This window comes from Gymnoscopelus braueri (assembly GCF_963280865.1).
Source record: "Gymnoscopelus braueri genome assembly, chromosome: 13".
Lineage (NCBI taxonomy): Eukaryota > Metazoa > Chordata > Actinopteri > Myctophiformes > Myctophidae > Gymnoscopelus > Gymnoscopelus braueri.
Genome location: NC_137615.1, coordinates 12,830,673 through 12,848,001, shown reverse-complemented (window position 1 = coordinate 12,848,001; position 17,329 = coordinate 12,830,673). Strand labels below are relative to the sequence as shown.

The window sequence follows — 17,329 nt, the reverse complement described above, 5'->3', positions numbered from 1 at the left end:
AAGCACTTGGAATTGTAGTTGAGACATTACATTTTGTTTGACTCTCTGACCACAGATAAATATTGTGAAAATAGCAGATCTACAAGCTCATAGAGCTTGTAGATCAGCTATTTTCACAATTTGTGCCTATTTCTTATAATATTTGACAATTTGGCCAATGTCTGACCAGTTTTTATAGTGTAGTTTGTTGATTACTTTTGATGCAGTAGTGGTCTTTTTGCAGTGATTCCCCCCCCCCCCCCCCCCTTTGTTTGTGGGGTACCCCCCCCCCCCCACAAAAAAAACAAATCATGTGGGGACCCCACGACCCACAGGTCGAGAACCACTGTCCACATAGTCGCTTCATTTTGGGCCTCATTTTCATAGACCTTGTCGCTTCTTTCTCTCGCAAAAAAATCTGGCAACACTGCCCACAATATGTGTGTTGTGCACGGCGGTTGGTTGGAGGCTCGTCGCCTCCTCTCTGCTACCGCATCGCAGGCAGCCTCTGCTCTGCCTCCCTGGTCGCTCCCCTCAGTTCCGCTGACATCAGGCAGTCTGCTCTGCTGGGTGGCGGTGGTGGTGGTGGTGGTGGAGGGGATGCATGTGATGCCAGTCAGTGTCGGCTTCTATTTAGGGACGTTCACCCATTTGCCACTAGTTGGCGATTCAAAGCAATCGGATATATCTATTATGCTGACGTTGGGGGGAATGATGATGAGACCAGGTCTGTGTGTGTGTGTGTGTGCGTGTCGTTTGGTTTCAACAACAATGAGCTTTACAGTGAAATTAGGCACCGCCGCCGCTGCTGCTTCGCTGTCTGTTGTTGAATAATGGACCGTTATAGAGACGCGCATCGCAGCATCACCATCACCATCACCAACCACCACCACCACCGCCAACAAACCTCTCGTTTTCCGCGGCCATCGTCGCCGATGGATGCCGATGATAGCAGCAGCAGCAGCATGGCGATGATCGGGTCGATAATATTGATCTCGTATTGAATGAGCGGAGATAGATAGGATAGGCTACGCACGGGTGTAACGGTCAGGTTCAACGGTCGGAAGGTAAGAGAAGAGAGCAATGCAATGCGGATGATTCACACATACAGTAGCCTATAACTGCCACTGCATGGATCCTTTTGTGCTGCTGATATACTGACTATAAGCCTCGGTACCCAGGCTTTTATTTTCGTTCACGTTCGGCTCAAAAAGAAAATCATTTTTTATTATTTATATTTATTATTATTATTATTTTATTTATTATTATATTATTTTTTTAAATATTATTTTTTAAAATATAACACTGACTGACTGAGCATCCTCTGTGCTGCCGAGCGACCCGATGATAGCCCAAGATGATGATGAACAGCAGCATTATTATGCTTTTTTACTAAAAACGAAATCAATACATAATAATACATTTTTAAAAATAGACAATAGCTCCGTTTATTTTCAAGATGTGGCATTATTCGAAAATATATATATTTGTGGGGCTATATTAATTAATGCAAGCAACGAGATTAATGTAATAAGACTGTTGGCCTGGAGGCCATTTCCAAAAACAGTCTTATAACGTTAATCTCTCTATAGGCTACGTGTTCTGGTTCATTTTGGAACTATACCATTATGTATAGGCTACAGATCATATGATTCAATAACCATGATGTCGTTTAGGCCTATATATACACACAACATTGCATTGATATTATGCAATAGCAGAGCCTTTAATGATGCTTGGCTGCTATAGAGTATACATAGCCAATATATGTACCACATGACTCTCTCTCTACTGTCAGGCCATTCATCTAGCTACTTGGGTCTGGACCAACAATAAATTGTACCCAAATGTAACATTATGATGTGATTTTCGGCCCCAAATTGCCTGCAACAACGTCAAATGTGCATCTTGGGGTGTGTGTATGCATGTAGGCTACTGTGGTGGGGATGGATGGCAAGGTTTACTTGGCTGTGCTGGGGAAGAAGCCTTGCCAGTTGCCTTATACACAGCAGTTACATAACTGTATGTCTGAGAGCTTCTATCTCAACTGTCCACCTGCTATAATGATACAGTGTGAGGCTCACGGAGAATAAACTAGACAACAGGATTAATCTGATTCATGATAAATGTGTCCGTTTGATTTGGATGGATGATGATAAAGCTCTTTATAGAGATGTACTGATAGCACAGAAAGACATTTAAAGCCCGGAGAAGAAGAGCAAGCCTATCTAATAAATAGGCCTGTTAGTGTGGGTTACTTGAGATGGCATTGGCAGTGGTATATACACAGCACTTAAGCGTAACTGCTTTATTTGACTTTGTGATAGGTATGGGAAATTTAACTGACATTATATTGAAAGTTTAACCGACATATAGCTTATAACCTACTATAAGGCTTATAACCTACTTAATCTTGCTCATCTAGGTTAATCGAATAATATTGAATACATCGATAAGTCTGATTAACCACGTAAAGCGTCACTATGTCACTTTTTTTAATGAATAAAATGTAATTTTGGCCAATCTGTATGGTAGAGTATGTTAACACAATATAACTTATACACTTGGGGGGTGGTTGTAGTTTGTCTCCCTGTTCTTCTATTGAGACATTTAGATGGTTTCAAAGGTCATGTCTCACCTAGACACAAGGATCTGACATGAATTTTGACCTGATGGTCAAGATTCATTGTATCCCCTCCCCTGAGCAAACTGGCAGGCTCTATTAGCTCAACGGTAAAAATGTCAGCACTAGAGCAGGAAACCGGGTTGAAATCCGGGGTGGAAGAGGAAAGTTACAGTGATGCTTTAAGCTCTTTATTATACTCTGTTGTACAATGGTGGCGTGCAAAAACTGTCAAAATAGCTGAGCTTGTAGATCTGCTATTTTCCCTTTTTAAATGATTGTTCATTAATCATAATAATTAAGGCAAAAGTTTGAAATAATCGTTGGTGATATTGATTTGAAATCATATCATGATTCGCCCAGCCCAGTAACTAATAGCTTTAACCACATGAACACATGAATGTGTGTGTGTGTGTGTGTGTGTGTGTGTGTGTGTGTGTGTGTGTGTGTGTGTGTGTGTGTGTGTGTGTGTGTGTGTGTGTGTGTGTGTGTGTGTGTGTGTGTGTGGTGCATAGGGTGTTTCATTTGCAAATCAGCAGTGCACTGCAATTTTGTCGTCAACGAGTATCACGATTTTCACCATCCTTCCTCCACCCCCGTGCTTCTTGGACCTGGTCTGCCACATATAGCGAGATGTGCACTTGTCTTTTGTGCTATTTTTATGACTTCAGTTGGAACGGAGGTGCACCCAGATAGACGTCTACAAAATCACACAAACACGCGTTATATATCGTCGCTGTCAGGCAGAAACCTCTTATTTCCATATTTCAATTGTTTGTGTTTTTTCCGTAAATTAACGCACTACTTGATCATACGCATAGCGTCACACAAAAGCATCAAAGGCAGCAGATCCACAAGCTCGAAACCGCGACGTGTTTTGAGCTTGTCGATCTGCTGCTTTTGCTGTTTTTGAATTTGAATCCTGAAAAGTAACAGTTTTGGGTTTTGGACATACAGTATGAGGTTTCCACCCGACAGTGACGATATGTTATGCTGTTTCGTTTTGAAATGAATCCCTCAAACTTGAAGATACATGACAATGGTTAAAATGCTTGTAACCAACATGACTGTAGTGCATCATGATGCATGGAGAACATTGAAGGAATAATATGTTAGGGTTCTCGTTCATAAAAAAGCTTACTGATTGCTCAACTCGGTTATTAGTCATACTGCCAAGGCTCTATTTCAGTGGTTCTCAAAGTGGGAGGGTAGTAGGGCTGTACAATATGTATAGAAGATTTATCGTCATCACGATATGAACATGCACAATATACATTATCGCAAAAGCAATATACATATCGTATTTCAACAATCCAGGTATAAAGGATGTTTTTGTTTGGATTAGAAGAAAATCTTTTAAGGGGAGCAGTGAGAAACTGAATTGCTAAGTTGTTGGTATATATTCATTGTCAATAGCAGCTGTAGACTCGGGTGCAATGTTTTCAGTAAAAATGGAAATACAGTAATCCATTTCTTTCCTAGTTTTGTTCAGTGTGTGCATACAGTAGGCTTTTCATTGTCTGGGTTATACTGTACATGTTAGTAGCAAACCAAAGGCAGAAAGATGTATACTTTAGGGGTCCATGAACATGTTTAAGAACCACTGGTGTAATGATAATGATAGTGAATTTATTTGTATAGCGCTTATCCAAACAAGATTCCAAACTGCTCTTCAGCAGCATGATATCCATCGTAGATAAACACATCATCATTGAACTACAACATCATAGCAGATTGGTGCCAGATGTATTTGTTATTTCCTCCCAAGCGAATTTTTAGACTGGTTGTAGATTCGTTGTTGACGATGAACTGGTAACTGACGAACCTCCCGCTCAAGAACACCAGTTTGCTTTTGAGCGAAATTGTGGTTACGAGGCTTTTCTCCTGTGATACTGTGTAAATCAGTGGTTCTCAAACTGGGGGTCCCCAAAAGATTTTGGGGGGTCCCCAGATGATTAGCTTTATGTGCAACATTGTTTTCTCACTCAATAGTAAACAAACCATAACCAACATACAGTATGTATGTGCATACAGGGTACCTTCACATTTCTAAAGTGACAATTTAAGGACTTTTTAATACCTTTAAAATGAAAATAATAAAACATAAACTAATAAAAAGACCATTACTACGTCAAAAGTAACCAACAAACTATACTATAACAAGACCAGGAGACCTGGTTCTGCCAGACCCAAAATGAAGTCCTAGTATGTAACACACCTACAAACCACTTTATAACTGAAGTTCATGATGTCATGAATAGTTCGTGACGAAAGGGGACGTCACAAACTTTTTTTTGGCTGGGGCCGGAGGACAAATGGCCCGTGCCCATGTATGACGAAAGGGGACGTCACAAACTTTTTTTTGGCTGGGGCCGGAGGACAATGACCCCTGCCCATGTATGGACGAAACAGATACAAAGCCTCATGTAAGCCCGACCCCTTGGGTCTGGCAAAAATTGTCAAATATTACCTAAGAAAGAGGCAAAAATTTTGAAAATAGACGATCTACAAGCTCACAACACCTTGCAAAGCTTGTAGATCTGCTATTTTCACAATATTTATCTGTGGAACCGTGGAACCGAGTCAAACTTAATGTAATGCTTACAATTCCAAGTGCTTGTCAGGGTGGGGGGCCCCCGAGTTCAAATATGATTATTTTGGGGGGTCACGGCCTGAAAGGTTTGGTAACCCTTGGTGTAAATGACAGAACACTGTTATGCTGCAGAGTGCTGCTCTTAAAACATGAACCCTAGCAGCCCTATTCTGGGCATGTATTAGGTGAACATCAGGTGAAAATAGGCAATCATTCGGCAGAAATAGCAGATCTACAAGCTCACAACACATCGCATTTGCAATGTGTTGTGTGAGCTTGTAGATCTGCCATTTTCGGCAAAGACATTTGGTGTAGAGGGGGAAAACTGACAACACACATTTTTGTGCTCATTTTGTATGCTTCTGTCCTGTGCTGTACTATACTATAGATCCCTAATCAGTCCACATCACTCTGACATCACACCAGTGTGCAGGCAGGTTGAAAAAGAACCTGACCGCTCGTAAGACACAGTGGAAAAGAAATCAGCAAAACATGCATTCCATCAAACTTTTTAAAACATGAAATCTAAGCATACAACATTAATCCCAACTGGGGACATGGGTTTCTGTATACGAGTATATTTCTGTTGGTGTGCGTGCGTGTGTGTGCACATACTGTAGATGCCGGTTATTGTGTTCCTGGAGGGAAAGCCTGATGAGGGATATTAAGCCTGATATTGTGTCCAATTATCCGAAGGGCCACGGCAGCTCGCCCCTAGGTGTTCACAGCTGGCTAGCTTCAAGCTCAACTGTCACTCCACACCTGTAGCTTCCACTTTATAGGGAGTGGATCCTACCACATGACTAGTAATTGGTAAACCATTAACTCATATGAAGCTTACTCCTGGCCCATGAGTCATTTAAAACACAATTACATCACATCTTACCAACCAACTCAAAGACATTTCCGGGCACCCATTCGCTCACAAACCGTATTAAAATAAGCTTTCTCTTAAAAACGAAACAGAACACCCCTCCTCCTCTACAGTACTTGGCACCCACCCAATCTACAGAAGAGTGCCAGCACTGCAGAGGAGAGACAGGTGACCAACAATCAATTTACTTTGCCCATTCCAATAAATAAACATTTAAAACCATTGCAGTCCATTGTGATGTTACTTAAAAATGCAGTCAGATGTACACATGATTTAAGAAACATGCACTACTGACACTTCCAAACACGGTGTTAGTTAGTGATTGGACACTGCTGTGTGGTGTGTGTGTGCGTTTAGGGCACGGGCATGCCCCAACATTCGCCCCATATGTATAATGTATAATGTGTTCACTGACCATTCTCTCCCTTCTCCGCAGGTTCCTAATGTTGAACATGTCCACCCCCAGTGAGCTCAAGTCTCCTTGTGTGACTCGAAACGGCATGGTGAAACTGCCCCCCAGTCAGCCCAATGGCCTGGGCAGCGCCAGCATCACCAAAGGCACGCCCGCCGCCAAGAACCGCCTGTGCCAATCGTCGTCGGTGCCCTCCATCCTGCCTCCGCCGCCGGCCTCCCTGCCCTACCATCACCACCATCACCTGGACTCGCTCAACCCTCCCGGCATGCCCCACACGGCCGCCTCCCTCCTGGGCCCTGACCTGGAGCCCGGGAAGCCCCTGGTGGGCCTGAAGCCGGGCCTCCGCCAGCTGCCGCCCCTCACCCTCCCCAAGCCCCTGCTGCTAGAGCGCCAGCTGGTCCTGGACGAGAAGCTGCTCAACCGCCTGCTCTGGTACTTCACCACGACCGAGAAGTGCGCGCTGGCGCAGGTGTGCAAGACGTGGCGCAAGGTGCTGTACCAGCCCAAGTTCTGGGAGGGCGTGACGCCGATCCTGCACGCCAAGGAGCTGTACGCGCTGCTGCCCAACGGGGAGAAGGAGTTTGTCAGTCTGCAGGCCTTCGCCCTGCGCGGCTTCCAGTCTTTTTGCCTGGTGGGGGTGTCGGACCTGGACATTTGCGAGTTCATTGACAACTACCCGCTGTCCAAGAAGGGCGTCCGCTCGGTCAGCCTCAAGAGGTCAACTATCACAGACGCCGGACTGGAGGTGAGTCTGAGAGCGGGCTTTAGCTGGTGAGGTTAAAGTAAAGGTTTTTATGCCTAGTTCAGATCAAAGATTCACCAGGAGACTAAACCATTTACAGTACTTTGCACGCACTGTGGAGACATTTCCACGTTCGCAGCAGCAGTCCGAATTACCCCTTACGTTTTTTAGGTAAGTGGAAATCAACAAAAAGCCGATATTGTAATATGGAGAGTTAATAATTCAGTGAATCAATAACCCTGTCTTTTAGATCTCATCAGGTATCATCTTTCTTTGCACTTTCTGTTGCAAGTTTTGATTGACAACTCGACAAACCAATCACTCCATTTTGACACGGGAATCACACAGAGTTACACAATTTCTCCTTTTTGAGAAAGCCTGGGAATGAGATTAGGTTGGGGTAGAGAAACAGTTGCGTCTGCTTTGATGTAAACCACTGGTATTCTTGGTAAATCTAATTATACAATAAAAAAAGACAAAAGAACCTAAAACTGTAGTACTATTTCTGTGTATTAAATGTCAATATCAGGCTTCAAAAGGTATAATCGATTGACTCCTGCTTAAACTACAGTAGAGGCCCCAGGAGACGACCTCTCATAGCTGTAGAATGCTACACAGAATGTTGTGTGGGAGTACAGTATCTAGTTGTAGAAGGAACATGTGGAAAGAAAAATATCCGTTTACAGTTGTACAAATTAACTTAACGGAGAACTTGTTCTGTGGATATGCAGTCATTACTGATGGCTAGGCCTGTCACGATAACGACATTTTACAATTAATTGTCGCTCAAATAATTGCGATTAACGATTTAATTGGGTTTCTGTCGTTGAGCATTATGAATAATTTTACGTTTTAGGCTTCATAAACAAAAGGTTTATAACTTACATAATTTAATAACTTTATATGAATAGTGGAAATAGCCGATCTATCGTGACGCGTTTTGAGATTGTAGATCTGCTATTTCCACTATCCACTATTTTGGAAAGTATTTGGAAAATATTTGAACATTTTTCAACATGGAAATGATTATGACGATCTTAAATAATTGCGATTTGGCGATTATGTAATAATTGTGACAGGCCAGCTGATGGTCAATGTATTTGAAGCAATCAAATCCTCACTGCGTTCTGTATTGACAGAGAAATGTGAGTTGTTCGGCTCACATAGCCTTACCGACGGTGCCTGCATGTACTGTAGCTACATTACAAGTATGCACTGCAGATAAGGTTCCCATTGGCAGAGATGTACAGTATAGAGGCTATTGTCAAATATAGAATGCATTGCAAAGGAAGTTGAGCATCCATACTGTATGTATCGTCGCTGTCAGGTGGAAATCTTGTATGTACAAAAGCGTTACTTTTCAGGAAATGGAACAAAAAGAAAGAACCTGTGTTCCAATTTAATCAAAAGTTGCAAAAATACAAGCTCACAACAAACATGGAGATACAAGGTTTCTAACCGACATCAACGATATGGTTTGTGAGCTGGTCAGGTTACTTTTCATTTCGTTCTGTGGTCTGCAGCCACATGCAGTTGAAACGCTGTCTGTAGTTCTTCCAACTAGTGGTTAATATACTTTGACGTCACCACGCGGACTATCTGTGTGAGTGCTTTGATGGATTTATCACCATGAATTGATCAGTACTGCTGCTGATAACGATGTGGGGATGAGGCTGAAATTATGGAAGCAATCACATGTGGTACAAGTGTGATAATGCACTGTGAGCAAGTTAGTTATGACACGATAAATGGGTGTAAACTGACTTGCTCGCCGTGCGGCATCCCTTGCACCATGCAGGGGTCTTCAACAGGGGGTCCGGAACCCCTAGGGGGTCCTCGGAGTTACTACAGGGGGGCCGCCAAATCTTTGTGTGAAAGGATAATTTTGTTACATGAACCACTTGAACTCTATAGCATCCCTATTCTAATCCAAAAATAGCAGATCTACAAGCTCACAACGCCTCACACTGCGAGCGTTGTAAGCGTTGTGAGCGTTGTGAATTTTGGCAAAGAGAGGGAAAAAGAGCAGACCAAGTACAGAGTGAAAGGTCAATTTTACTAAATATTGAGGGTTTAAGTGTTTAGATGTCTGAAAATACACATTAACATGGATCTAACATACGCTGATGACAGTGCTGTCAAACAAGTCTATGAAGCTGTCAGTGAAATCTATGCAAAAGTTTTATCTGCAACACAATTTTATGCAATATGTAGTGGGTCCCCTACTTCATCTCTCTAGCTAAGGGGTCCTTGACTTGAAAAACATTGATGACCAGAGCCTTACACTATGACTATCAATGTGGAAAACGTCCTGACTTCTGACGTTTGCCTTCGTTCTTTATAAAAAATGCCACAACGGTCGAGATTTTATCATGTTGCTTTAGTCGTCCTACTTAATGGCAGAAGTAGACTAGAACATCCTCCGACAAAAGGCAATGATAAAACATGAGGTCAATGACTGGAGGCTATACCGGTGACCCTCCTCCGCTACTAAAAATACCTCCTCAGTAAGCCAGCTCAATCTGATTAGACTCTAGACATGTGTTTGATTTCAAGAAAAATAATCATTGTCTTTAGAAATGTCTACGGCGAATACATTCTTTAACATTTAAGTAGACCTGTCACAATTATTACATAATCGTAACCTAAGTATTTTCTCTAACCACATAACTTACCTTCTTGACCATTATATTGCCTGTATAGGCCTGTGACATAACTGGGTTTCCTCCCCCCCAGGGGACATTTAGGGAGTTCCGGGGGAATCCTAGCTAAATGATTGATAGTTAGGAAACAAATGGAGCCATATGGGCCTGCAACTCAGTGTTAAGTTAACCCATTAATACCTGAGGCCGATTCTACAAATGCCTTCTAAATCAGTACGTTCTCAAACTTTTTCGTGCCAAGGACCCCCAAATTGATATGTATTTGGCCGCGGACCCCCATCTGAAAATGTTTTATCCCTGGGACCCCCAGAAGATTTGGTTTTGTGTTTAAAAAAAGCTAAAATGTTCAAACACTTTCAAGATTTTTCTAAAATGTTCAAAACTAGCAGATGTACAAGCTCGCGTTGAGCTTTTAAGAACCACTGTTCTGAACTGTTCTAAATAAAGAGTTTTATAAAATCTAAAATCTAAAATCTAAAATGACACAGATGCTTCCTGGTTTCAATGAGTTAAATGAGGGTCCGTAGCCCAATGCTTATCGAACAGGAGGTCCTTGAAATTAAAAAGGTTAGAATCACTCCTGTACAGAATCTGTGCTTTGACCATGACCTACTAAGCTACATGTAGTATTATGTTGATTGGCACAGTCTCATTCCCCTTTATAACATTAGTGCAGTTATTTATGTTTTCAGTACAGTTGTAGTTTAGGGAGCCATTAGTGACTCAGCCTGTTAGTCCCTTGTGTAATACTTTGGCAGAGATCTTATACTGATGTCATGGCTTGAAACCCAGCTCATGACCCGTGTTGCATGTTAAGCGCTCTCTTCCCCCGTTCTTCCAACCTGGGTTGGATGTACTTTTGGGGTTGCCTCTTCTTTTGATATCCCCCTTATGGTCATTCATTTTTATCACCAGTGGGGATACCATATTGTTGCTGTCGGGCAGAAACCTTTTATCTCCATATTTTTACTTTTTGTGTTTTTTCGTAACTCAACGCTCTACTTTATCACGCTACTGCGTCACACAAAAGCATCAAAAGTAGCAGAGCTTGTAGATCTGCTACTTTTGATACTTTTGTCTCCACCAGGCCGAAAAGCATGGCCGAGACTATTTTTTACACCCTGTCCGTCCGCCCGTGTGTCCGTGTCTGTGAACAGCTAATCTCCGGCACCGTTGTGCCAGAGCAGAACCTCTGGCCCACATTTTTCACATGGGCATGTTATAGCGCCGCCAGGAGGCCGCTTTTTGCCAAACAATATTTTTGTCAGTACTCCTACAGATATTGTTCAAACATCACGCGGTACCCAGTATCTTTATAGTCATTAACCGAAACGGGTCTTTCAGATTTTTCATATTATAGCGCCACCAGGAAGCAGATTTTGGCAAAACATTTTGTTTCATATTACTCCTACAAATCTTTTCCAAACAATGCAAATCGGTATATTATCTCAATAGTCAAGTGATCAAGACGTCTGATTTTTCATATTCCATCCTGATTGGTGAATTCCGAACATTGCTGGCCTACAATAACTTAGCTGACCTGGCGGTGACCTGTGCTCCGAGGAGCACTTTTCCTAGTTGAATTTGAATCAGTGAACAGTTTTGGATATATGAGGTTTCCACCCGACAGAGACGATATGTTTCAATGATCCCTGGTTCTGCTCAGCCTGAATTTCCTTTTCAGAAATGTAGACAGCTGTCTGATATTATGTTTGCAATGTCGAACATCGCGACACGCTTGTTTACATATTAACACATTGATTGCCTAGATCGAGTCAACTCGTTTTTAGAATCCATCGCTTGATTGCCTAGATCGAGTTAACTCGTTTTTACATTTTTGGGGGAAAATTCCACAAGGGGCGACCTAACACAGCTTTGGAATGATCGATCGTCTCTCAGAGAAGAACAATGTGGATGTGACGTCATTCCAAAAAACGTCACTTCCATCCGCCCCAATGATGGGATTTTCAGAAAAACGGCTGTAACTCAGTTTCTTTTTTTTCCATTGAAAACCACCCGTTTTCAGCGGACCAAAGCTCCAAAATGGCGGATCGCGGTTGGAAACTTGTTGTTCCCATGGATACACAGATCCTTCCGTCTACTCACAGGAAACTTTTTCCGTGTGTTTTTTTTACACAATGTCGGTTCCACGGCGTTTCAAATATCATCGGATTGAGGTAATTATACGCCGGCACGGGGATAGAAAACTATGTTTAATATCTTGGCAGTCAATGTGTTAAACCCTGCTTCCCACCTCTCTGTACACTAAACCGTATAAAAAAAAAGTCAACAGAAAAGGCTCAAAATAATCTTCATTAACCCATTAAGACCTGAGGCCAATGAAAAAAAAAGTTTTCTAAATCCTAACGTTTCAAAAAATACATATATGTTCAAAGATTTGCACACATTTTCACGATTTTACAAAAATATGTTGCTATTTAATGAATATAATGCTATTTTTGAATAGCCTAAAGAAATCTAAAAGTGACACAGATGCGTTCCCGGTCTTAATGGGTTAACTGAGACCTGAAGCCGATTCTACAAATGTCTTCTAAATCCCAACAGTTTTCTGAAAAACTTAGGTTGCTATATCAGTGGTGCTCAAACCTTTTCATGTCAAGGACCCCAAAAATTAAATGTATTTGGCCATGGACCCCCATATCAAAATATTTTGTTCCAGGTACCCCCCAGAAGCAAAGATTTTAATTAGAAGTGTTCGCTTTAAAAGAACATATATTCAAAGATTTTCACACATTTTCTCAATTTTTCTAAAATAGCAGATCTACAAGCTCGTAGCGCAGCACTCGGTGCCGCGCTATGAGCTTGTAGATCTGCTATTTTTGAAAAGCCAAAGTGTAAAATTAGCTCAAATTAAAAGAATTACACAGATGCGTTCCAGGTCTAAATGGGTCAAACAAAAATAACCAAAAATGCATTCCCTCTATTCTATAGCACTGTATTTTTCGATCAGAAACAATAAAAGCGATAATGCTTGGATTTCAGTGTGCCAGTTTGAAGCCTGTGAACTTTTCAGGAGGCTCTTCACACCTGCTAGGCTGCTATTCTGGGAGCTGAGTGGTTGGTTGCCATGGAGAACTCTGTGGTATTGTCGGCGCGGCGGTGGCCTGTGTTCTTACACAAATATATTTTATTAAAGCAATAGCACTGGGACAGAACATTTGCATGTAGCTCTTACAGCTACTACACTTTTAGAAAAATACAAACCATAACAAAACAAGTCGGCCTACGCCCCCCCCCCCATGTAGACACCTGTAGTTATCGCATCTTCATCACGTATTCAAAAAATGAATAAATACAATTATAATAACATCAAAGACACACTTTGAATGTAGTTTTCTACACGGATATGTGTGCCACATACCCCCAATTCCCACACACGTACGCCAGAAACACACACACACACACGCGCGCGCATACGCACACACACAGCATGTATACGTAACGTATCTCAGGATGATGTGTTTATAGAGCACTTCCAATCCCAACTCCATAATACTCAACCTTATTAAAGTATGTACAAGTAGGACGTGAATACATCAATCCAAACTGAGTGATTAAACCAAAATGTGTAGATTAAACCGTTCACGACATACAGGTATTTACACACGTTGTATTTTATAATTTATTCCCTTTTGAGCGCAGCACTTTGTTTCGCCCCCAAACATAAATCAGGCTTTAGTACAGGGAGGGTCGGCGGCCTTTTTTGTTGTTGACACGACTGCCATGTTTTTATTGCTGCTGCTTGATAACGCAGATGACGAGGACGTTAGACTACAGCAGCGGCTGACAGGTTTAAATGTTGGACGTATCAATAAACGCTGCGTGCGGGAGCACTCTGGAGGGACATGATATCATCTCTGTCGGGTGGAAACCTCATTATGTCCAAAACTGTTACTTTTCAGGATTCAAATAAAAAAATAGCAGACAAGCTCAACACGGGTCGCGTTGTTTCGAGCTTTCGGATCTGCTACTTTGTATAGATATGAGGTTTCTACCCGGCAGCAATGATATACAAAGCGCCCCTCCACTCCAAAAAACACTTTCTGAGGACAATGCCCCTTAAGGTAGATCTCCACCTACAGATTACTACAGACTGGCAATCGAATGAAGTCGGGAGATCAGTAGATTGGATGGTGTGAAAAAAGGTTGCTGAATGCACCTGAGAGCCGACACCGACAGACGGCTACTCTGGGGCTAAAAATAGCCCAGATGTCTTAATGTCTTTTTCAACAACAAGCCCGCTGCTATCCGACCGACGGTCGAAAGCTTTCGACGCTTCCCTACAACTTGCGACCCGACGCGACAGTGCACCCACCGCCCATTCAACGGCAGATTTTCGGCAACAGACGCTTTCAAACTCTTATCTGCACGCTGCTATCGCACAACTGACTATAACTCGACTTACATCTGATCTACAGCTCCATTCCATCTCTCCCATCGTTCTTAATTTATGAAAGACTGATCATTTGTTCTGAGTGTGTTATGCCGCCTGTGTTCTACACGATAACTGTTTTTCTCAGCTCACTCACTGGCTACATTTCACTATTAGCTTCACTACTAACTGTTACAGTTAGTGTTACGGCAGTCATTTATCGTCTGATGAAATAGCGAGGGAAGGATAATTCAAACGTGATCAAACGGTAATATGGTGAGTGAGTGGTGCATTAAAAAATCGTAATATTACAGCATAAACCTGAAATGTATTTTGACAATGGCTGCGTCGTAGACCCGGGAGAATAATCTTCTGCCCTGCAGCAGATGGAAATACTGACTGTACACACAGCGCAGGTGCTGTTGAATTTATGTGAAAGCTTTTGTGTGATCAGCATGGATTGTATAATTAGCGTGCGATCAGGCACACGCACGCACGCACGAGCGCGCGCACACACACACACACACACACACACACACACACACACACACACACACACACACACACACACACACACGCAGACACACACACACACACACACACACACACACACACACACACACACACACACACACACACACACACACACACACACACACACACACACACACACACACAGTCAAATACATTGGTAAACACAGCACGATGCGCATGCACTCTGAGAAAGAATGATGTTCATGTAGCAGATTAATAGCCCTATACCTGAATCCCAGAAGCCTAATATCTCACTAGGCCAGGAGGATGGGGGAATCGGGGGGGATCCCCCTGAGTGCTAGAAGTGTTGTTTCTCATGTGGGAAACCCAGCTTTAAATCCAGGTGGTCACAAATTCTCACACTGGTAAAACTACGCTCACACAATAATCACATCGCATAGAGATTTGATTATTGAGTTGGCTCTGATTACAGTGGTGTAAAAAGTACTCAACTTTTTTACTTGAGTAAAAGTATCAATACTGCAATGTAGAAATACTCTGTTACAAGTCAAAATCCAGAATACAAAATGTACTTGAGTAAAAGTACAAAAGTATTGGCATCAAGATGTACTTAAAGTACCAAAATTAAAAGTACTCATTATGCAAAATGTCCCATTTCAAGTTTTCAAATGTATACAAATCTTTTGAAAATAGCAGATCTACAAGCTCACAATGCGTCGCATCGCGACGCATTGTGAGCTTGTAGATCGGCTATTTTCAAATGGCCAAAATGTATATAGGGCTGAAGTGGTTAATGTGTGTTTTGTAAAAATAATCAAAATAAAGTAACTAGTAACTAAAGTTTTCAAATAAATGCAGTGGAGTAAAAGTACAATATTTGGATCCAAGATGTAGTGGAGTAGAAGTAAAAGTATTGGAAATTGGAAATACTCAAGTAAAGTACAAATACCTCAAAATTGTACTTAAGTACAGTACTTAAGTAAATGTACTTAGTTACTTTCCACCACTGGCTCTGAACTTTCCCCATCTACACCAAATCTCTCTCACAACGTGTTGAACTTTTCTTACCGGCCCATCCCTAATGAACAGATGAATTCTGGCGCAGCAGAAATCCCTGATCCTCTGCACTCTATAGACCGATCAAACCCAGCCTCACTTTTTCACTTGAAACTCCATTACTTTTATCGAGCAACAAAGTATAATGAGGGTCACACACCGTGCCTCCGCCTACACAGTCAAATCCTGAGTGTTAATTTGACTGCGTGTACAAGTGTAACTAAATGGACCCTGAAGAAGGCCCCATTATACACACGCACACACCCAGAGTTACTAATGGATAAATCGACACGGAGGATTGTACTGTGTAGCCACAACAGCGTCTCAACTAATGACCTTACCACAAGCTGACTCCACTGGCCTGGAACCGCCAGATTAAAAGATTAAACGAAACGGATCTAATATTTTGGAAACCACATTTCCATGTTTAGCCGCATCAGCTAAATGAATGACAGGATTACATGATAACCTCGTTTTAGTTATATGTTGATGCCAGAATGAATGGAAACTACTTCTTCAGCTCTTTTTATACATGATTACGTGTAAGACAACGTGTCTCTGCCCGTTTATTATAAAATAATGTTTACAAACCAAAGCATATCAATCTTGTAATGTTCCTACTGTAGCCAACATGTGTCCAAGCTGGGGCACGTGTGAGAGAGAGAGAGAGAGAGAGAGAGAGAGAGAGAGAGAGAGAGAGAGAGAGAGAGAGAGAGAGAGAGAGAGAGAGAGAGAGAGAGAGAGAGAGAGAGAGAGAGAGAGAGAGAGACTGTGAGAGACTGTGAGAGACTGAGAGAGAGACTGAGAGATTATTTACTTTATCTTTGGTCCTGCTTGAGGTTAGCAGTTATACACAGCAGAATTTGGAGTGTTAAAAGGAAACTTCACCGATTCTACACCAGGAGATCATCGTGTGGATCTCTGGATCCACATGGGAACGGCATGGCTCCAATGTGGAACTCAGACTTTGTGTGGCCAACCTGCGTGACATCGGTCACCTGTGATGTCACTCATTGATGGTATCATGGTATGCAGCACGAAGTGACACGTTCTGAGCTTGGAGCTCTGCTACTTTAGCTATTTGTGAATTTGAAACCTGAAATGTAACTGTTTTGGACAGGTTTCCACCCAACAGACACGATATATATGATGTAGGACTTGCGTCAGCACGATCTAAAATGCATCGCTGTGAGATTTGTAGATATGCTATTTTCAAGATTTTCACTTTTTTCTCTCTTTTTTGCCTATAATGACATGCCATAATAGGGATCGATCATTAATCGATTATTTTATCAAACGATCGATTGGCGACTATTTTTTTATAATGGACTAATGCGATTAGTTCGATGTTGCACCTCTAGTTTCTTTGTATACACCTACACTGTACAATTTACTATTTAGGCATTTAGCAGACGCAAGGTAAACACGAGGTAATACATCAAATGCATAGGTAAACCAAGAACCATCAGTCTAAACAGTATATATTAAAAAAAAAA

General features: G+C 42.0%; 1 protein-coding gene across 1 annotated transcript in view; it reads left to right on the top strand.

Moving 5' to 3' along the window:
• Positions 1 to 984: 984 nt before the first annotated feature.
• Positions 985 to 17,329, top strand: part of fbxl16 (F-box and leucine-rich repeat protein 16) — a gene marked incomplete at its 3' end in the record, with an annotated part of 28,235 nt that continues 11,890 nt past the window's right edge. The window contains exons 1-2 of the mRNA XM_080446916.1: positions 985 to 1,046; positions 6,506 to 7,229. Of these exons, the coding sequence (XP_080303042.1) occupies positions 6,513 to 7,229 (717 nt within the window). The 5' untranslated portion in view covers positions 985 to 1,046; positions 6,506 to 6,512. The remainder of the gene's footprint in view (positions 1,047 to 6,505; positions 7,230 to 17,329) is intronic.